The following is a 23,098-nucleotide window of genomic DNA, read 5'->3' on the forward strand; positions in this document are numbered from 1 at the left end:
GGGAAAGGAACAGTGGTGGCCCTCTTGAAGCATGTGGGAACAGCAGACTGGGATAGGGATTGATTGAATATGTTCGTAAACACACCAGACATCTGGTCTGCACATGCTCTGAAGACGCGGCTAAGGATGCCGTCTGGGCCGGCAGCCTTGCGAGGGTTAACACGTTTAAATGTTTTACTCACATTGGCTGCGGTGAAGGAGAGTCTGAAGGTTTTGGTAGCGGGCCATGTCGATGGCACTGTATTGTCCTCAAAGCGAGCAAAGAAGTTGTTTAGTTTGTCTGGGAGCAAGACATCGGGGTCCTCGACGGGGTTGGTTTTTTCTTTTTGTAGTCTGTGATTGACTGTAGACTCTGCTACATACAGTACCTCTCGTGTCTGAGCCATTGAATTGCGACTCTACTTTGTCTCTATACTGACGCTTAGCTTGTTTGATTGCCTTACGGAGGGAATAGCTACACCGTTTGTATTCGGTCATGTTTCCGGTTGCCTTGCCCTGATTAAAAGCAGTGGTTTGCACTTTCAGTTTTGCGCAAATGCTGCCTTCAATATGCACTTGCTAATAAACTCGCTCACCGAATCAGCGTATACATCAATGTTGTTGTTCGATGTTATCCGAAACATATCCCAGTCCACGTGATCGAAACAATCTTGAAGCGTGAAATCAGATTGGTCGGACCAGCATTGAACAGACCTGAGCACAGGCTGTCTATAGGCTTGGAGCAACAAAATGGAGTCGTGGTCAGATTTGCAGAAAGGAGGGTGAGGGAGGGCTTTGCATGCATCGTGGAAGTTAGAGTATGAATGATCCATATTCTGTTCCAGCCCGAGTCGCGCATTCAATATGCTGATAAAATGTAGGGAGACTTGTTTTCAGATTAGCCTTGTTAAAATCCCTAGCTACAATAAATCCAATGAGTCCAATGAAGTTCTTTCAGGGCCGTTGAGGTGTCTGCTTGGGGGGGATGAGCGAGTAATTCACCCAACTTATTGTGGGAAAGTTGTGGAAGGCTACCCAAAATATTTGACCCAAGTTAAACAATTTAAAGGCAACGCTACCAAATACTAATTGAGTGTATGTAAACTTCTGACCCCCTGGGAATGTGATGAAAGAAAGAAATGTTGAAATAAATCATTCTCTCTATTATTATTCTGACATTTCACATTCTTAAATTGAAGTGGTGAATCTAACTGACCAAAGACAGGACATTTTTACTAGGCTTAAATGTTAGGAATTGTGAAAAACTGAGTTTAAATGTATTTGGCTAAGGTGTATGTAAACTTCCGACTTCAACTGTATAGTGTACCTACGGGGGAGCGGCTAATATGGAGGACCTTTGAACATCTGAGAGTTGGCTCCATTCCCTGGACCAGAGTTTGCTAACACACATCATCTGTGTGATGCCGCACACCAGAATTCAAAACACGTCTTACCTTTTTGCAGTTAATAAATCCAATGTGAAATGTGATAACTATAGTTTACTTAACTAGCCTATAAAACATGCTGGCAGGCAGACACTGGAAGAGAAGTTTCTGAGCGACAGAGTGATTGCTTTGCATAGTCGCAATGATGGCATTTTTTGTGGGACTTTAAATAATGCTTTGAATGTAAATTAATGTTATTAACCGGTTCCCATGGCTCTAGTGTTCTGGAACACTAGAGATCACTTCCTGTTTTCGATTCTGTTCCCTGTTCCCTAAATCTTAATTCTGCATGTCAGAAAGGCATATTTGTTCTACATAGCATATTTCTAAATGTTCTAAAACTTTACATTGCAAATTATGTTAACTTTTTCTAAATCCCCAGTTTTCTAGAAATCCCAGTTGGAGAATTCCTGGAAATGGGGTATAAACAGAGAATCCAGGATTTCTGGAAAACTGGGGAATTTAGAGAAAGCTACCGAACTTTTGCAACACTAGGTTTGGATCAGTTTATTTCAACTTGGCAAGATAATAATAATATAATATATGCCATTTAGCAGACGCTTTTATCCAAAGCGACTTACAGTCATGTGTGCATACATTCTACGTATGGGTGGTCCCGGGAATCAAACCCACTACCCTGGCGTTACAAGCGCCATGCTCTCCCAACTGAGCTACAGAAGGACCATAAGATGGGAAGGGTATGTTATAGAATTAGTATGGATTTGCCCCAAACTTAACGCTTTGTATTCAGAACATTTCTTTGCCAATTCTTTTGCAGTTTTACTTAAGTGCTTTATTGTAAACAGGATGCATGTTTTGGAATATTTTTATTCCGTATAGGCTTCCTTATTTCACTCTGTCATTTAAGCTAGTATTGTGGAGTAACTACCATGTTGATGATTATCCTATCACAGTCATTAAACTCTGTAACTGTTTTAATGTCCCCATTTGCCTCATGGTGAAATCCCTGAGCAGTTTCCTTCCTTTCCGGCAACTGAGTTAGGAAGGACCCCTGTATCTTTGTAGTGACTGGGTGTATTGATACACCATCCAAAGTGAAATTAATAACTCCACCATGCTTAAAGGCACATTTAATATCTGCTTTTTTTGTACCTGTCTACCAATATTATATAAATGTTTTGTAATTTAGCGGACATTCTTATCCAGAGCAACTTATGAGTGCATGCATTTTCTTATTTGTTTGTACTGGTCCCCCGTGGGAATGGAACCCACAACCCTGGCCATGCTCTACCAACTGAGCCACACAGGATCAATAGGGGCACTTACTTGCAAAACCTAGGAAGGACCCCGGTCTTTGTGGTTGAATCTGTGTTTGAAATTCATTGCTCAACTGACCACACTGATAATTGTGTGTGAGGGGTACAGAGATGAAAAATCATGTTTAACATTATTATTGCACACAGAATGAGTTGATGCAACTTATTATGTGACTTGTTTCGCACATTTTTACTCCTGAACTCATTTAGGCTTGCCATAACAAAAGGGTTAAATATGTATTCACTCAACACGTTTCAGCTTTAAATGTTTTATTAATTAAAATGTTTAAAAACATAATTCCACTTTGACATTGTGGGGTATTGTGGGTATGCCAGTGACACAAAATCCCATTTTAAATTCAGGATGTAACACAACACAGGTTCCTGTGGAAAAAAGTGAGTAGGTGGAATTGGTCACCTGAACTGTCAAGTCTGTCCTCTTCCACTATGTGACTGTGTGAGCCTTCACTGCTCATTAATCTAGTTTCTCTCTCTGGTTTATTTAACACCATTGATTTTTACAAATGTGTGTGTGTGTGTTATCCAACAGAAGGGGCCATTAAGGTCAATATAATGTATTATTTATTAGAGACTGAGCGAATAGAATGAAAAGAGAGAAAGATAATTAAACCTTGAACAAAAGAGTAATAACTATATCTGAAATGGGATGCACAAAATAGTAATTTGTCAAAAACAAAATGAATCGCCTGAAAATTTGTTCAAAATTTTTAAACAATCACTAAATGAATTCCTTTGTTTGTGTCTTCTTCTAGGAACAAGGGAAGATCGGTGTGACGTTTAACATCGGCACAATGGACATCAGTGTGAGAGAGAGCAGCACCCCTGTGAATGACGGGAAGTACCATGTGGTGCGGTTCACCAGGAATGGGGGCAACGCCACCCTCCAGGTGGACAACTGGTCCATCAACGAACACTTCCCAGGAGGTACGTAAGCCCTCTCTCACTACACCTGCATGGTTTAACCTGTGCTGTGACCTACCTGCTACTTTTGCATGCATGGTGTAGGCCTATGCTATTTGCCTGTTAACTTTGCATACATAAGTTGTGTTTACTTCTGGTTTTCGGAAGTGAAAAACCTATTCTCTTTACATGCATGGTTTAGCTCATGAATCCAATTAGTTGTAAACGTACCCTAAACTCACTGGACACCATCTGCCTCTGAACTCCTTCCCAGAGACCACACCACCCTGGCGTTCAGTGCCCACCTCTCCTCTACTGTTCCTCCCTCGTCTACTTGAAGCTTTTAAGTGCATAGTTGTCATTATCCTACAAGCATATGTTTACAGTTACCACAGTTTGAAGGCATTTTGGCTGCCTTCTGTTTGCAGGGCTAAGGAAAGGAAACCAGAGACAAATTGGAAATGTTAAATATCTCCAGCATCTCGTGGAGGGACATCTTGATGAATGCAATATGTCAGAACTCTTGGTTTTTAATAATACATAGGTATCGACTAGTCAACTTCTATTATCTGCCAAGAGTTATCAGACATCTTTGACGTTTCCAGTTGGTCCTGAGTTCGGCCGTAATGTGAAAAGGACGTCAGAATTTGTTCACTTTTATCTAAGGAAGTGTTAGACCATAAGCTGTTCTCTGGAGTGGGTTGCTGTTTTAACCCTGCCAAATATTCTGGCTGTTTAGTGAATGAATAAAGATGGACATGGAATTGGACTGACTTCAGGCTCTCTGGGTTTGCAATGGGTCTGCATACAAATGGTGCGATCTCTTCTCAGGACTGGTCGTGATGCCTCAACAGTTGCTTTATTTAAAGGTTGGAAGAGCCAGCCTTATCCCTGTCAGAGTACTCTCAATTTCCCCCTCCCTCTGCCTTATTTACGAAGGTTCAGCTCTGATATTACATTTTTTGACAGGTATCAGTATGACTATGACAAGACTTGAGCTAATGAACCTGCAACTACTGGTAGAAATGTAGCTCTCAGTGAAGCTGCAACTACTGGTAGAAATGTAGCTCTCACTGAAGCTGCAACTACTGGTAGAGATGTAGCTCTCAGTGAAGCTGCAACTACTGGTAGAGATGTAGCTCTCAGTGAAGCTGCAACTACTGGTAGAAATGTGTCTCTCAGTGAAGCTGCAACTACTGGTAGAAATGTAGCTCTCAGTGAAGCTGCAACTACTGGTAGAGATGTAGCTCTCAGTGAAGCTGGAACTACTGGTAGAAATGTAGCTCTCAGTGAAGCTGCAACTACTGGTAGAAATGTATCTCTCTGTGAAGCTGCAATTACTGGTAGAAATGTATCTTACACTTTACATTACATTTGAGTCATTTAACAGACACTCTTATCCATGGCTACTTAAAAGTTAGTGCATCAATCACTTCTTATGGCTAGGGGTTCCGCTAGCGCCACCCCCCCAACATTCTGCTGAAAAGGCAGCGCGGGATATTACATTTTTTGGGGGGGAAATATTTAACTTTCACACATTAACAAGTCCAATATAGCAAATGAAAGATAAACATCTTGTTAATCTACCCATCATGCCCGATTTTTAAAATGTTTTACAGCGAAAACACAACATATATTTATGTTAGATCACCACCAAACACACAGACATTTTTCCCAGCCAAAGATAGTCATAAAAGCAGAATTAGAGATTAAAATTAAAATTAAAATGAATCACTAACCTTTGATAATCTTCATCAGATAACACTCATATGACATCATGTTACACAATACATTTATGTTTTGTTCGATAATATATTTATATCCACAAATCTCGGTTTACATTGACGCCATGTTCAGAAATGCCTCCGAAATATCCAGAGTAATTACAGAGAGCTTCGTCAGATAACAGAAATACTCATCATACACTTTGATGAAAGATACATGTTTTACATATAATTAAAGATACACTGGTTCTTCATGCAACCGCTGTGTTCGAAATATTTTCAAACATTATGAAAAAAGCATACCATGCAATAATCTAAAATGGCGCTAAGACGTAACAATATTTCTCCGCCATGTTGGAGTCAACAGAAATACGAAATTACATCATAAATATTCCCTTACCTTTGATGATCTTTCATCAGAATGCAGTGCAAGGAGTCCTAATTCCACAATAAATTGTTGTTTTGTTCATTAATGTCCATTACTAGTGTCCAATTAGCTGGTTTTGCTCGGTTAGTTAGCACGGTTAGTTCACATGTCCAAAAGCTGGCGCTGGTCCAGCCGAACTCGGACGAAAACTTCAAAAATGTATATTCCAGGTCGAATAAATTGGTCAAACTAAGTAGAGAATCAATCAGGATGTTATTTTCATATATATCCAATAGCGTTCCAACCGGAGCATTCGTTTTTGTCTACAGAGTCATGGAACGAAGGCGATATCAACAGTAATGTGCGCAACCAGGAACTGGCATTCTGCCAGCCCAGTGACTCATTCCCCTCCCATCCGGTCATACATCACACTAGAGGCTTCATTCCATGTTCTACTGACTGTTGACATCTAGTGGAAGGCATAGGAAGTGTGAACATATCCATATCTTGTTTGGATGTGAATAGGCGATGACTTGAAATTCAACCAGCCCCAGAATTTCCACTTCCTGTTTGGAAATGTGCCTGCCCTATGAGTTCTGTTATACTCACAGACATAAATTCAAAAAGTTTTAGAAACTTCAGAGTGTTTTCTATCCAATAGTAATAATAATATGCATATATTAGCATCTAGAACAGAGTAAGATGCAGTTCACTATGGGCACACAATTCATCCAAAGTGAAAATGCTGCCCCCTATCCCTAACAGTGATAGCTAGGTGGAACAATCACATTTCACAGTCATAGTATGTACATTTTTCCTCAATAAAGTAGCTACCAGCAAGTTTGAACTAGTATGGGAGAAGAAAATGTGACCATCACAAAAGTATTTTTTGTTTTTCAGGGTGAGGATGTGATGTGAGGGGGGGTGTGCTGTAGGATTATTTAAGATACTCTTCGAACACCTGCGGGTTGCAGCGTTCTGGATTAATTGCAGGGGTTTGATGGCACAAGCGAGGTGCTCAGCCAACAGGGAGTTGCAGTAGTCCAGACGGGAAATGACAAGTGCTTGGATTTGGACCGGCGCCACTTCCTGTGTGAGGTAGGGTCATACTCTATGGATGTTGTAGAGAATGAACCTGCAGGAGCAATCACTGCTTTGATGTTTGCAGATAATATATGTTTGTATAGAGAGAAGAGGTGAGAGCCTAGAACCGAGCCCTGGGGGTCACCAGTAGTGAGAGTATGAGGTGCAGACATACATCCCATCCAGGTCACCTGGTTGGAGCGGCCTGCCAGATAGGATGCAATCCAAGAGTGGGCCGAGCCTGAGATTCCCAGCCCTGAGAAGGTATGAGAGGAGGATGTGACGCTTCACAGTGGTGAAGGCAGTAGATCGATCTAGGAGGATGAGAAAAGAGGAGAGAGTCAGCTTTGGCAGTGCAGAGAGTATCGGTGACACAGTGAAGAGCAGTCAGTCTCGGTGGAGTGACACATCATAAAACCTGAACGGTTAGGGTCAAGAAGATCGTTCTTAGAGAGATAGTGAGAGAGTTGGTCAGAGACAGCACGCTCAAGTGTTTTTCAAGTCTATTTTGATGTCAGAGGGGACGCATCTAGTGGACAAGGATCAGTTGATGAGGGAAGTGAGGAATTGGAGAAAGTCTCCAGAGATGGTCTGGAGAAGGGAGTAGGGGAAGTGGTCGAGAGGGCAGGTTGTCCAGTGGCCAGACCTCCCTCACTAGTTACAGGATTCCATCTGGAGAGAGTGGGGTGAAAGAGGTCAAGGCGTAGGGTAGTTCTGTGTGAGTGGGACAAGTGGACTCAATAGGCTGAGAGAATGAGGAGAGGATGTCATCAATCTCCTTTTCAAAGTGGATGACAAAGTCATCCGCAGAGAGGGAAGGGGGGTAGAGGATTAAGGAGGGAGTAGAAGGTGGAAAAAAGTTTCCTTGGGTTAGAGGCAGAAGCTTGGCATTTCATCTGATAGAAAGTGGCGTTTGCAGTGGATACGGGGGAATGGAAGGTAGAGAACAGGGGTGAATGGATGATAGGTCCTCCGGAAGTTTAGTTTTCCTCCAGTTTTGCCTAGCTGCCCACAGCCCTGTTTTGGGAGGAAGGTGGACAGTGCGAGTCATAGGATGCAGAGTAGGGTCGATGAGGTAGAATCAGGAGACAGGAGACAGGAGGGAGAAAGGATTTAGCATAAGGGAGAGGTGATAGGATAGAAGGGGAGAGAGTAGTGGGAGATAGAGAGCAAACATTGCAACAGGTTAGGGGCTGAGTGGCTAGGGTTGGAGAAAAGGGATACAGAAGGAAACAAAGTAGTGATCAGAGACCTGGAGGGAGGTTGCAGTGAGATTAATAGTCAAACAGCCTCTATTAAAGATGAGGTCATGCGTATTGCCTGTCTTGTGAGTGGTAGGGGACTGGGAAAGGGTGAGGTCAAAAGAGACGAGGGGAATTAATTAAGGCAGACGTCAGGCAGTTGAAGTCGCCAAGTTCGAAGAGCGGTGAGCCATTGTGTCAGGAAATGTGCTTCTTAAGGTGTCAGGCTCATTGAAAAACTCTCTAAGTACACCTGGTGGGCAATAGATCAAACCAATGTTAAGCTTGAGTTGACAAGTGACAGTGACAGCATGGAATTCAAATGAGGAGATGGACAGGTGAGAGAAAATAGAAAATCTCCACATAGGAAAAATGAGTAGCCGTGTGCACCACCGCGACGGCCAGATGCTCTCAAACTATGAGAGAAAACTTAGTCAGATGAAGAGAGAGCAACTGGAGTAGCAGCATTCTCTGAGGTTTTCCATGTCTCCTTTAGGGCCAAAAAGTCAGGGGACTGAAGGGCAGCATAAACTGAGATGAACTCGCCGTTCTTCACCGCAGATAGGCAGTTCTAAAAGCTGCCAGAGACCAGAAATTCCACTTGGGTTGTGCGAGCAGAGTACACTAAATTAGAAAGGTTGCAGCCAAGGGGTGGTGAGCGTCTGTAAAGCTTACAGAGAGAGGAGCGAAAAGGTATATAAAACACAAAGTTGCCAGATACAAAAGAGCAAAATGAGATCATCAGAAAATAACTAGGTAAGATACTAAAGTGAGAGAATGGTCTGGAGCCTCTCACTCCTTCCTTCCTTCCTTGAACAATTCGGCAGAACAGTCTTTGTTTCGGCGACGGTCGTAGTTTTGCAACGAGACCTCCGCTTACAGCTGCCGGTGAGAAAACAGAGAGAATTAAGTACTAATACTTATTGCTAATTGCCTTACATACCGTAGATGAAGAGCACACCTCCCGGTACTAATTGCTGATTGCCTAGCAGAGGAGAAACTACTCCCCCTCCAATACAGCCACTGACTACCAGAACAACAAGTCACAAATTTCCCTGCCGCTTAATCCTGGTTGACATGTCAACAATAATCTGTATATGAATAGCAGTCAGCAGTTCACACAGCAAATAGGCTACTGGGAAGACAGACAGCACTTAAAGTAGATGGCCCTATCTAGCAAAATGACAGTACTAGGCAACAACTGATCAAGACACATTTTTTACTTATCTCTGCTGGAGATGCATTATACCATTAACATCCCCCTTGGAAACATCCCCTTTGGCATGTGATGTCTCGTTGCCTTCCTGTGTTGAGTACATTAACATCCCCCTTGGAAACATCTCCTTTGGCATGTGATGTCTCATTGCCTTCCTGTGTTGAGTACAGTACAGTACATCTCCCATAAGAGCTGAATCTTCCCTCTAACCTGCCACACACACTGAGCAGAGCAGCATTGCCTCAGCGTCTCCTAGGTCTGCCAGTATCACTCACGTTAATGATTCAGACTGGTCCACAGTGCGCCACTCGGCCTCATTACTTCAACACAACACAGACATGGACACTCTGATGGGAATAGGAGCCAGGAGGGAAATAACTTCCCTTGCATTCTCTCTTCGTTTCTTTCCTTCTTTCTTTCTTTCTTTCTTTCTTTCTTTCTTTCTGTGTATCTACTGCTCTCTCTCTCTGACTGACACACACACACACACACACACACACACACACACACACACACACACACACACACACACACACACACACACACACACACACACACACACACACACACACACACACACACACACACACACACACACACACACACACACACACACACACACACACACACACACACACACACAAACAATCACATACACTGATCAACACTTGACAAGAACCCTTTCATTTCTAAATAGGGACTTCTTGATGACTCTATAGCCTAGTCAGTACCTGTTTGGTTGGAAATTAGCCCATTTAGGCATTTTATCCAGCCCTCTCTCCCCCAAATTGGCAGTTAATTTACAGATTAGTAAAGCCTGTAATTCAACCATCATTGATCTCCCTCCCCTCCTGTAATATCAATGTCATTTACAATCTAATTGCTAGTTTGGCCACTGCCCTGGGGGACTTGAAATTACATTTGAAAAAGCTTAATGGGAGAGTCTGCACTTGAATCAAGGCCTTTTATACCCTTACAATGAGCCACAGCAGGCCCATCAAATGAATGGGTAGTGAAGACTTTTTACATCGCTCTCTGGATAAAGTGTCTGTTAAATATAGTTTACAAAAATGTAAAGAGTTAGCTGTGGTACTGCCGAGGATCTGGGTTCCCTGAGTTCATTTGCAGTTTAAAAGGATCTAGGATATGGGACGAGTTGACAGTTGTGTAAGAAACAAGTTGGTTTTATGGGTCAAATCAAATCAAATTTTATTTGTCACATACACATGGTTAGCAGATGTTAATGCGAGTGTAGCAAAATGATTGTGCTTCTAGTTCCGACAATGCAGTAATAACCAACAAGTAATCTAACTAACAATTCCAAAACTACACAAGTGTAGGGGGATAAAGAATATGTACATAAAGATATATGAATGAGTGATGGTACAGAGCGGCATAGGCAAGATACAGTAGATGGTATCGAGTACAGTATATACATATGAGATGAGTATGTAAACAAAGTGGCATAGTTAAAGTGGCTAGTGATACATGTATTACATAAAGATGCAATAGATGATATAGAGTACAGTATATATGTATACATATGAGATGAATAATGTAGGGTATGTAAACATTATATTAGGTAGCATTGTTTAAAGTGGCTAGGGATATATTTTACATCATTTCCCATCAATTCCCATTATTAAAGTGGCTGGAGTTAAGTCAGTGTGTTGGCAGCAGCCACTCAATGTTAGTGGTGGCTGTTTAACAGTCTGATGGCCTTGAGATAGAAGCTGTTTTTAGTCTCTCGGTCCCAGCTTTGATGCACCTGTACTGAGGTTGAAGAGGCGCTGCTGCTCCTTCTTCACGATGCTGTCTGTGTGGGTGGACCAATTCAGTTTGTCTGTGATGTGTATGCCGAGGAACTTAAAACTTACTACCCTCTCCACTACTGTTCCATCGATTTGGATAGGGGGGTGTTCCCTCTGCTGTTTCCTGAAGTCCACAATCATCAGGTTATCATAAATGTAAGGAATAAGGGTTAAATGTGTAAAACTGTAATTATGCTATGTCTTAAAATGTGTCCTGTGAGATATCTATTTGGTTGACAATCCTTACCTCACATAGGCCTAGATACGGGAACCATTTTAGGACATCCCCAGCCTCAAACCTCATCCATACAGTTTAGTGCTTATTGTCACTGTTTTTCTCAAAGGATGTCTCGTCTTTCTTTGTCCTGGTGTTTTTAGTATAGACATTTTATGCCATGCTAACATAAACAGCCATTTACAGCCATCTACAGTGGCAAACTGTAAAGTGAGACTTTTTCATGTGCCGCCTTGGGGACCATAAAGCTTATTAAATCTAAAGACGGGGAAATGGACCAAGGTGTTCTGCGGTAATGGCACCAAACATCTGTGCTTTTTATTTTCTTAATGCTTGGAGGTATTAATCCTTAATGGCTCCTTGGCTGCTCTTTGCCAAATCTGTGATTGCCTAGCTATTATAGCTGACCTATCAGTCTCTTACCAGGGGAGGGAAGGGCACATATTACTTCTTCCTTCACAAGATGCTTCAGGCTTTAGAAAGCATAGGGAATTAAGTTATGCTCCGAAGCTCCGATAAAAAAATGTGGTGATAACTTTTACACACCAATATTTCATTAGTTAGCAAGTTGCTTCTAGTAGATTGGTACAGGATTTGAGTGTACCCGACCGTGAATGCTATTGGTTTACAATGTCTTAAAGGATCCCCGGGTCTTGAGATTTTTGTTAATATCCTCACTTAATTACTTAATGTTCTAAATTATCTCATAGTTAAAGGGATACTTCGGGATTTTGGCAGTGATGCTCTTTATCTACTCCTCCAGAGTCAGATGAACCCGTGGATACCATTTTTATGTCTCTGTGTCCAGTGTGAAGGAAGTTAGAGGTAGTTTTGTGAGCCAATGCTAACTAGGACCTCATTGCCAAAATCCCAAAGTATTCCTTTAACAATCAATCAATCTATCAAATGTATTTATAATATCCTTCTTACATCAGCTGATGTCATGAAGTGCTGTACAGAAACCCAGCCTAAAACCCCAAACAGCAAGCAATGCAGGTGTAGAAGCACGGTGGCTAGGAAAAACTCCCATCCACAATGTGGATGTTGGCTCATAGAATGGGATTAGGTTAAACCTACCGTAATCCTACATAAGGTTTAAATCGGAAGTTTAAAAAACAATTTAAAAATTGTTTTTCAACCATCCACAAATGTCTTGTTAACAACCTCGGTCAATTTTGTGCATGACACAAGTAATTTTTCCAACAATTGTTTACAGACAGATTATTTCACTTATAATTCACTGTATCACAATTCCAGTGGGTCAGAAGTTTACATACACTAAGTTGACTGTGCCTTTAAACAGCTTGGAAAATTCCAGAAAATTATGTCACAGCTTTAGAAGCTTCTGATAGGCTAATTGACATCATTTGAGTCAATTGGAGGTGTACCTGTGGATGTATTTCAAGGCCTACTTTCAAACTCAGTGCCTCTTTGCTTGACATCATGGGGAAATCAGCCAAGACCTCAGAAAAAAACTGTAACCTCCACAAGTCTGGTTCATCCATGTCAGCAATTTCCAAACGCCTGAAGGTACCACGTTCATCTGTACAAACAATAGTACGCTAGTATAAATGGGACCATGGGACCACGCAGCCGTCTCATCGCTCAGGAAGGAGACGCATTCTGTCTCCTAGAGATGAACGTACTTTGGTGTGAAAAGTGCAAATCAATCCCAGAACAACAGCAAAGGACCTTGTGAAGGTGCTGGAGGACACAAGTACAAAAGTATCTATATCCACAGTAAAACAAGTCCTATATCGACATAACCTGGAAGGCTTCACAGCAAGGAAGAAGCTACTGCTCCAAAAAAAAAGCCAGACTACGGTTTGCAACTGCACATGGGGACAAAGATCGTACTTTTTGGACAAATGTCCTCTGGTCTGATGAAACAAAAATACAACTGTTTGGCCGTAATGACCATCGTTATGTTTGGAGGCAAAAGGGGGAAGCTTGCAGGCCGAAGAACACCATCCCAACAGTGAAGCACACCATCCCAACAGTGAAGCACGGGGGTGGCAGAATCATGTTGTGGGAGTACTTTGCTGCAGGAGTGACTGGGGCACTTCACAAAATAGATGGCATCATGAAGGTGGAAAATTATCTGGATATATTGAAGCGACATCTCAAGACATCAGTCAGGAGGTTAAAGCTTGGTCGCTTCCAAATGGACAATGACCCCAGGCATACTTCCAAAGTTATGACAAAATGGCTTAAGGACAACAAAGTCAAGGTATTGGAGTGGCCATCACAAAGCCCTGACCTCAATCCTATAGAAAATGTGGGGACAGAACTGAAAAAGTGTGTGCGAGCAAGGAGGCCTACAAACCTGACTCAGTTACACCAGCTCTGTCAGGAGGAACGGGCCAAAATTCACCCAATTTATTGTGGGAAGCTTATGGAAGCCTAGCCAAAACGTTTGACCCAAGTTAAACAATTTAAAGCCAATGCTACCAAACACTAATTGAGTGTATGTAAACTTCTTGTCACGGCCTGACCATAGAGATCCCTTGTTTCTCTATGGTGTAGGAGATCAGGGCATGACTAGGGGGTATTCTGGTTTAATATTTCTATGTTGTGTTCTAGTTTGTTTTCTATGTATATTTCCCAATTAGAGGCAGCTGGTAACCGTTGTCTCAATTGGGGATCATATTGAAGTAGATATTTTTCCCACCTGTGTTTGTGCATGTGCACCTCTTATGTTTCACTTTTGGAATAAATATGTGGAACTCAATATCCGCTGTGCCTTGGTCCCATTCTTATGACAACCGTGACACTTCTGACCCACTGGGAATGTGATGAAAGAAATAAAAGCTGAAATAAATCATTCTCTCTACTATTATTCTGACATTTCACATTCTTAAAATAAAGTGGTTACCCTAACTGACCTAAAAAAAGGGAATTTCTACTAGGATTAAATGTCAGGAATTGTGAAAAACTGAGTTTCATTTTAGTTGGCTAAGGTGTATGTAAACGTCTGACTTCAACTGTACATTCGTTTCTATGGCTATCTTTGAAAGACTCATCTCTCTCCACCATGTCTGTGGTCTCAAATGGAAGGTAAAGTGTCACCTGTCCTGGAAACACCTACATACCCATAAACGAGGGGACACTAGAGCTCACAACCTTCATTACTGTTTGGGCCGGGAGCCATTCTCCGATGACAAGCGCTTTTCCAGGAGTATTCTGGAACACTGCCAAGATTCTGATTGAGACCAAACTGCATGTACTGTGCCTGTCCACTCACCCTTACTCTCATAGTCCCTTTTAAAAAGTTGTTTCTCCATCTCTCTCTCTTTCTTTCTCTCCCTTTCTTTCTCTTCCCTGGTTCCAGCAACTTTATGCACAATCTCAAAAGTAATTGATTGGCAGGAAAGCATAAACCTGTTCTATGTTGCTCGCATTTTTAAAAGTAAGGTCAAGTAATGAAGTGGCAAAATTACAGTTGTGTGTGTGTGTGTAACACCGTGTGAAAGGTTTGACTACTTTGCCGTCAGCTGAGAATTTGCACTCATCGCTTACTGAAGTTTAGAACCACGGCAGTTGGCGTGAGAACGAGCACCACAATGCAATGGCCACCTTACCTGTAATAAACCCAGGTGCCATGTGATTTGAATATCTCAGCAAGATGAGGTTAGGGTAACTCACAGAGACCCGATCAGCTGACTCCAGGGAAGATAAAGGTGTGAGTGCATGTATAAATAAGTCAAGCTGTTGCAAGAGAAAAGAACAGGTGTGTGATCAGGTAGTTTTTTCACCGGCGATGGCAAAGAAAAGGAAGCTATGAAAGTAAAGACTGTATTTAAGAGACAAGAGAGAAAATGGTGAGATGGACAATGGAGGAGGAGACAGGTGAATGCACAAATGAGTTACTTGGTATCTGGGGAGAAATGATTGAGGAAGAGAGAAAAAGAGAGCTGGAGAGAAGGGTGAAGGACAGAACAAACAGCCATAGACAACACTCACAGATGTTTAAGGTGATAAGGAATACTGTCTTATTGCAGGAAATCCATGGAAAGTTTACATTTTAATACCAAGACTGTATATTTTGCCAACAGTATATTTCAGTAGTAGCATAAAAGTGCAGTATACCCGTGAGCTCCAAAGGTATTGGGACAGTGATTTTGAGGGTATTTTCATCCATATCAAGTGAACCGTTACGAAATTAAAGCACTTTTTGTACATATTCCACCCATTTTGGGGGACCGAAAGTATTGGGACAAATTCAATTATGTGTATTAAAGTAGTAAAAAGTTAAAACTGCAATATGTCACTTTTTGGGCGAGCTGCCCTAATTCACATATAAATGTAAGTTATAGATCTGCCACTGTCATTGCGCCACCCCCCCACCAAACGTGATCACAACACGCAGGTTAAAATATCAAAACAAACTCTGAACCAATTACATTAATTTGGGGACACGTCGAAAATCATTAAACATGTATGGCAATTTAGCTAGTTGGCTTCCACTTGCTAGCTAACGTTAATTTGTCCTATTTAGCTAGCCCATTTCGGAGAATTCGGAGACGCAGACCGGTTATTAGGATGGACGAGGAGAAGGGACCTGGGTAGTAGCCAGACGACCCAGTTGTTGCTAGCTAATTTGTCCTGGGATATAAACATTGAGTTGTTATTTTACCTGAAATGCAAGGACCTCTACTCCGACAATTAATCCACACATAAAACGGACAACCGAATCGTTTCTAGTCAACTCTCCTTCCAGGCCTTTTCATCGTTTAACTTATATGGTGATCGCATCTAAACTTCCATTCTATTCCCACAACTACCGGCAAAACAGTTTGTCTTTCAGTCACCCACGTGGGTATAACCAATGAGGAGATGGCACGTGGGTACATGCTTCTATAAACCAACGAGGAGATGGGAGAGGCAGGACTTTCAGCGCGATCTGCGTCAGAAATAGGAATGAGTTCTATTTTAGCCCTTGTTGTCGCAGACGCTCGTTGGCGCGCGCGCGAGCAGTGTGGGTGCAATAATTGAATAACATGGATTTCTAAATTTAATTTGCGACGCTCGCGCACGCGACGTGTCCAGTCTGGTCAGCATGTAAGAAGCAGTAGATCTGTTCTAAGTGCACTATTTCTATGCTTCCAGGTCTTAAGTTTCACGTCTCCGTCTTTCACTGAAAATGTTTAAAAAGTGCTTTTGAAGAATATATTTCACAGCGGTTTAGATGGTACGATGATTCTCTACACTATACTTGCGTTTTGTCACATAAACTGAAATTAGGCAAACTATTAGAATTTTAGCAACCAGAAAGTGGCGGAGCGATTTCTGCATTGTGCATCTTTAAGTATTTGGTCCAATATTCATAGCATGCAATGACTACATCAAGCTTTTGACTTGACAAATGGATGCATTTGCTGTTTGTTGTTATTATTATTCACATTCATGTAGAAGTGTTTAGAAACATATTATATTGTTATTAACAGTAAAAGTGACTGCAAAATGACACAATACATTATTTACCATTAATTTGTATTCGACATAAAATAATCTAAAACACAACCAAAACAAGCACAAAATGCATCCAACAACTTTGTAGAGTCACAAGCATGACGCAGTCATTTCGTGCTATGAATATGGGACCAAGTACTAAATGTTTTACTACTTTAATACACGTATAAGTGAATTTGTCCCAATACTTTTGGTCCCCTGAAATGGTGGGACTACTGTATGTACAAAAAGTGTTGTAATTTCTAAACGGTTCACCCGATAGGGATGAAAATACCCTCAAATTAAAGCTGACCGTCTCCACTTCAACCTCATAGTCATTGTATTATCTAAAGTGCTGGAGTACAGAGCCAAAACAACAAATAATGTGTCACTGTCCCAATACTTTTTGGAGCTCACTGTATATTGTGTAGTATACTTCTGTAAGAACATCAGATAGCCTTTGTGAGGCCATTTCCATCCAGGCTGTGTGATGCATGGTGATGTCCCTATGTCTGCCACAGCCTCCCCTCCAGGCCTCAGTGTCAGTAATAGCCAGCGACAGCGGGGAAAATGGTCGTCAATTACCTCCGCCATTGGGCTGTTCTGTCCTGTTACCCGGGTTACGCTGGCCCGTGTCCCCGCGTGTGGCAGTCAAATCACTGGATCATTTTGGTGGTTTTGGGAGCTGCAGGGACGGCGTGTGGTGAACAATCTCTCTGGAACTGCTGACTGCACATGATGGAAAAGACACAGACGGGCTCATCTCGCACATATACACATGCACATTCAATTTTGAGAATGCATGTTATGACATTAACATTTGACAGGGTAAAGGTTGTTGTCATTGTGAACACAGATATGTGGACGTTCTAGAAAGATGCTAGATTTACCTTGGTGTTAGCTTATGATTTACTCTGTTTGGCTGTGGTTTTTGATATTGTACTTTTGGGGTCACATTATCGATTTAATTGTAGTTAATTATAGGGCTTAAATAGACCACTGTTTTGTTGTTGTGTCCGTAGTGTTTTCACAGTGTTTTTTTCTGAATGTTAAACAAAAGAAACAGAATACCCAAATCCCCAAGCCGACTAGGCGTAAAATCTGTCAATATGCCCTTGAGCAAGGCACTCAACCCAAATGGTGTTAGAGTATGTGTGCATATGTGTGTGTGTGTGTCTCTTCACAGTCCGCATAGTGTTGTTTTATTCTTTTTTTTTTTTATCCGATTTTATTGCGTTACTTGTTGTGGAATAGAGTTCCATGTAGTCAAGGCTCTATGTAGTACTGTGCATTTCCCAGAGTCTGTCCTGGACTTGGGGACTGTGAAGAGACCCCTGGTGGTATGTCTTGTGGGGTATGTATGAGTGTCTGAGCAGTGTGTTAGCTGTTTGAACAGACAGTTTGATGCTTTCAAAACGTCAATACCTCTCACGAATACAAGTAGTGTTGCATGTCAATCTCTCCTCTACTTTGAGCCGGGAGAGATTGACCTGCATGTTATTGATATTGCCCATCTGTGTACATTTAAGGGCCAGATGTGCCGCTCTGTTCTGGGCTAACTGTAATTTGCCTTCGTCCTTCCTTTTGGCATTTTACCATATAACTGGGCAGTAGTCCAGGTGTGATAAAACTAAGGCCTGTAGGACTTGTTTTGTTGATTGCGATGTCAAGAAAGCAGAGCAGCGCTTTATCATGGACAGACCTCTCCCCGTTTTAGCTACCGTTGCATCAGTATGTCAGTTTGCAATCTATGGTTACTCCAAGCAGTTTAGTCTCCTCAATTGCCTCCTTATTAATTTCAAGATTTAGATGAGATTTGGTGTTTAGTGAAGAATTTGTCACAAATACAATGTTTTTAGTTTTGATATATTTAGGACTAGCTTATTATAAACCACCTGTTTTAAAACTGACTGCATCTCCTTGTTAAGTGTTGCAGTGATTTCACTTGCGGTTGTAGCTGACGTGTATAATGTGGAGTCATCGGCATACATAGACACACAGGCTTTACTCGAAGGGCCAAGACCGCTATGTTGAAGTATGCCAAACTCTACCTGGTCTAAGTTCCCCCTACAGAGTTCCATCTCACTTATGGGAGCCAGCCATGCAGATATGATGTGTTGTAATCCCACAGGAACTAGCTTAGAGAAACACTTTTTCAGCTCAGCCATGGTCTGCATGCTAAGATGCCGGCGGGGTAGTCGGTGGGAAAGGAGGGTGCAGAGGGACAGCTTCCGAGGAAGAATTTTGAGCACTTAATTATGACACTTTATCATGTCAAAAAGCGATGACAGCAATTTGTAAGAATAGAGATTACGGAGAAGAAAAGTCTGTTCATAAATTTTAGGGTGCAGAGATAAGTAAGGCTTTTCAGGACTATATTACTGCAAAAGACTGTCATGTAGCCAGTGTCAGTTGTCCTGATCAGGTCACATCCAGGCTGTATCACAACCGGCCGTGATTGGGAGTCCCATAGGGCGGCGTACAATTGGCCCAGCATCGTCCAGGTTTGGCCGGTGTAGGCCCTCATTGTAAATAAGAATTTGTTCTTAACTGACTTGCCTAGTTAAATAAAAGTTCAATAAATAAAATGTCCCAATAACTAACTTTAATAGGGAACCTTAACAATGTTCCTTCCTTCTCTCCCTTTAGAGTTTTTCAGTATTCTATTCAGAACCACTCGTTCCGTTCAGGTAGTACTCCAAACAGTGGTTCATTGCCCTTGAGTTTTCTTGTCCGTGAGGTATAGCTAGTAGGCTTGGGCGGTATACTGTATATAACATATACCGGGGTATTTTAAAATGCCCACTTTATGATTTTCGAAACCATCGATAATTGTTATTTTAAAATAAACACATGCAGTCAACTTGTGCACTAGGTTAATAGATAAAGCAGATCGCGTTCTTAATTTCGTCTGTTGTATTATTTTTTTCATTATGAAGCTGTTCCCTTAAGCAGCTGAGGAGCTGGGGTGTCTGTCCTTGCAGTTAGTTTATGTTCGCTTAGGCTTGTTATCATTTAGCTAGCATCAACAATGGGAATTTGCTAGTACTTTGTTTGCATTTGTTACCATAATTATTATTATTTAAAAAACATTACGCTTAGAAAGAAATAGTTCCCCCTTGTGTGCACTGCGGGTAATACCTTATATCCCGGGATGGTACAGGAACAGTATGAAGGCATGGAAATCTGGATATTTCCCAACCCTAATAGCTAGAGAGATAGGAATCGATTACCAGAGTCACGCTTGTTGTGGAGAAGAGAGGAATGGAGAAAAGAGAAAGAGAAGAAATACTCTGCAGCAAATTGCCTTGAGAAAGCAGCACCTCCTCCTAGCTTATCAGGAGCTGCATTCAAAAGACACACGGTGTGTTTGAGGATGATTGCTTTCATTTGCACAGGCCCCCTGTTTCATATGAATGAGGCTGCGTATCGTCTGAGCCACCCTGTGACAGCCACTCCGTCGCAGGTTTATTTTCCCTCTAGCTTTCTGCAACTGGCTCGACACACAATGGAGACGAGGGAGCAGAACGCTATAGCCTGCCTCTGAGGCCAGCTCCTCCCCTTTGACTGGCAAAAGACATCAAGCCGGCGTCTCAGAACTTGATAAGTACGGAGAATTGACCTCCTATCAGGAGTGATTGGGTTGATTGATAGGTATGTTGGCCTATGGCTCCATCTGGGAGATGATAAGGAGGAATCTACCGTGCCCGGGGACTTTCCTCTCTCTTCTCGGTATTGGGAAAGCGTGTCCATGATCCAAGAAGTCTTCTGTGTCTGTGGGGAGGAGAACAGAAAGACGGTGGTCCATGGGAGACCCTAGATGCTGCCTTACGCACTGCAGAGCAGTTCACAACATGGACCCAACTCTGTCACTTTCAGAAAACCTGATAACACATACGTTTTCTCAAAGACCGAGAGAGAGAAAGAGAAAGAGAGGGAGTGAACGATAGAGAGAGGTGGTGTGATTGGATAAGAAACACCTTGGGCCACCTTTATCTGCAGAGGATTTAAGGTAATGGTGTCGTGGATAAATACTTGTGTACCCTACAAGCCAAATACAATTACTGCTATCGAAAACAGAATCTCCCGCCCCTATAAATCTCTACTGGGGGCCGCGGGGAATGGAGGGATGGAGGGAGGAAGGGATGGAGGGAAGGGGGGAGAGATAAGCCTTTCAGTGTGAGCCAGGCGTCTAATCCTGTGATTTAAATGAGAGCAGTGCGGATGGCCAGATAAAGGACCCGGAATGCCATTGTCTCTTAGAGATACTGAGGGGAAATCTTCCAGAAGGAGGCTCCTATTTCCATTGAGCTAGGCAGTCAGCATCAAGGAGAGTGAAGAGAGGGGAGGGGGGATAGAGTTGGAAGGGGAGAGGGAGAGAGCGAGACGGCCCTCTGGGAGAGTCAGAGAGCCCTGTGCAAATGAATTCTGTCAGTGGTTCCACTCAGGGAGGAAATGTTAGGGGAAGAAAGAGAGAATTTTAGATGTAAGCATATAGAATTAAGAGAGTGGTAATAGAGAGAGGAAGTGTGGGATGGTGAGCAGGACTGATAGAGAGTGAGAGATAAACACAGACCCACACACACACCACAGTCCAGGCATAAGATTGCTTTCCATAGCAATCACAAGGGTGATTGGGTGAATGAATCATTATGGAAATGATATGCCTCCTGATTTGACAGTAACTGATGCAAATATAAACTGCATCATGCAATAAGTATAGAGGCATCCATAATGTCTTACTCCATCTTTCTTTTTGTTCTTTATCTTGAGAAAAAAAAGAAGAAGAAACCCGCACATTGCTCTTGATAGTGTCACTGCTCTTTAAGAAGCTTTAAGTATCGGCCTCAAGGCCTTCGTCAGAGCTTTTGTGAGATTTTTTTCTTTGTTCTATATCTTGAAATGCTGTCAGTCTTCAGACAGTAACACCAATGAAAGGTGACATCTATGGAACTGATGCTATTTTAGTGCCTGGGAAGGATCTATTTAATTTGTAAAGCAAATTTGACAATATCTGGGGCCTTATTTATAAACCTTGCGTAAGTACGAAATATATCCCAAAATATGCGTGCATCAAATTTCACGCAAACCTTCAGACCATGTGTATGCCGATCTGCTAGTGGTTGAAATATTGTATTTCAAGCTGGAAAGTAAGTATTTTGTGCAAATGGGGGATTTGACGAAATTGCTTATTCATACATAAATGAAAACAGGATAACATATTTACAAGACTGCAGCATTTTGCCATTAGCAAGAAGAGTTCAGATCTATGTGTTATAATTAGACGTAGGAATCTTATAATTAGACATAGGAATATTTTTCCTATTTGATTTTCATAGCCATTGCAGAATATATTCCTCACCTTTTCTGGCCACGACGGGTTCATGTTAGGGAAGGAGCCACACAACAAATTACCATGTGCATCTCTCAGTTAATTGGGCCTAGTAGCCTAGTGAAGAGATAGGCTATTTGCATTTCAAGTTTTGCAATATCGTAGGCCGCGTGGTTTATAATACCGGTATACAGTCGAATTTAACAGCTGATCTTTTACATTGAAGTATCTATCAAGTTTTTATTGTCACACGCACAATTACAGTGAAATGCCTTTTTTGCTTGCTCTTTCCCAACAATGCAGTAATGAATATCAGTAGTACTATAAAAAATCAATTAAAAAGTCAAGTACAAACAAAATGTGTTTTTTTTAGTAGCCTGCCCTGCAATGTTTTAGAATTTGCGGTCAGTGACAGTCCACCATGTTTAGGTTGGGGGGGGAAAGTCGTTCGAAAAAACATTGTTGAATTCAAACGTTCTGTTGACAGGTCCATGACAATTTGCCATTGTTTTCTCATTCAAAAACTGACACAGTCCTTTTCCAGATACAGCATAAATTACTGCTAAAGATGAAAACATTCTGCCAACTACTAAATTGTACAGCAGATAAAGGGAGTTATTGGCACCAGTTTTAATGTCTCATTCACGCGTGCACAGTTTTCGACAGGTCTGGTTTATAGCGGCAAACATGAATTTGAATGGCATACATTTTACGGCATTTATAACATCTCAATATGTGTTTACTTGCGCAGACTTTTCAGAAATGGCGCGTGCAGAAATTGTGTGAAATTTATGCAGCAGTTAGAAATAAGGCCCCTGCAGAGCAGCAAACATACTGCAGGCAGGGTAAAGAGCATGAAACACACACACAGACACACACGTGGACTCGTGCAGACACACACACTCACACACTCAGCTACCTGCTGTCTCTCTATCTTTGCAGAAGGCTGAAATAAGGTCTCTTTTTAGGGGATCGAAAAGGAGGTAAGGGATACGTGGTAGGGGTTCTCACTTTGG

At 41.9% G+C, this 23,098-nt stretch overlaps 1 protein-coding gene across 20 annotated transcripts in view; it reads left to right on the plus strand.

The window, feature by feature from the left end:
* The window catches only part of nrxn3a (neurexin 3a), a 488,613-nt gene that overhangs the window by 400,370 nt on the left and 65,145 nt on the right, over nt 1-23,098 (plus strand). For all 20 annotated transcript variants that reach the window (XM_046308247.1, XM_046308250.1, XM_046308262.1 and 17 more), the window contains one exon: nt 3,475-3,646. In XM_046308247.1, the coding sequence (XP_046164203.1) occupies nt 3,475-3,646 (172 nt within the window). The remainder of the gene's footprint in view (nt 1-3,474; nt 3,647-23,098) is intronic.

Source organism: Oncorhynchus gorbuscha, linkage group LG17 (assembly GCF_021184085.1).
Source record: "Oncorhynchus gorbuscha isolate QuinsamMale2020 ecotype Even-year linkage group LG17, OgorEven_v1.0, whole genome shotgun sequence".
NCBI lineage: Eukaryota > Metazoa > Chordata > Actinopteri > Salmoniformes > Salmonidae > Oncorhynchus > Oncorhynchus gorbuscha.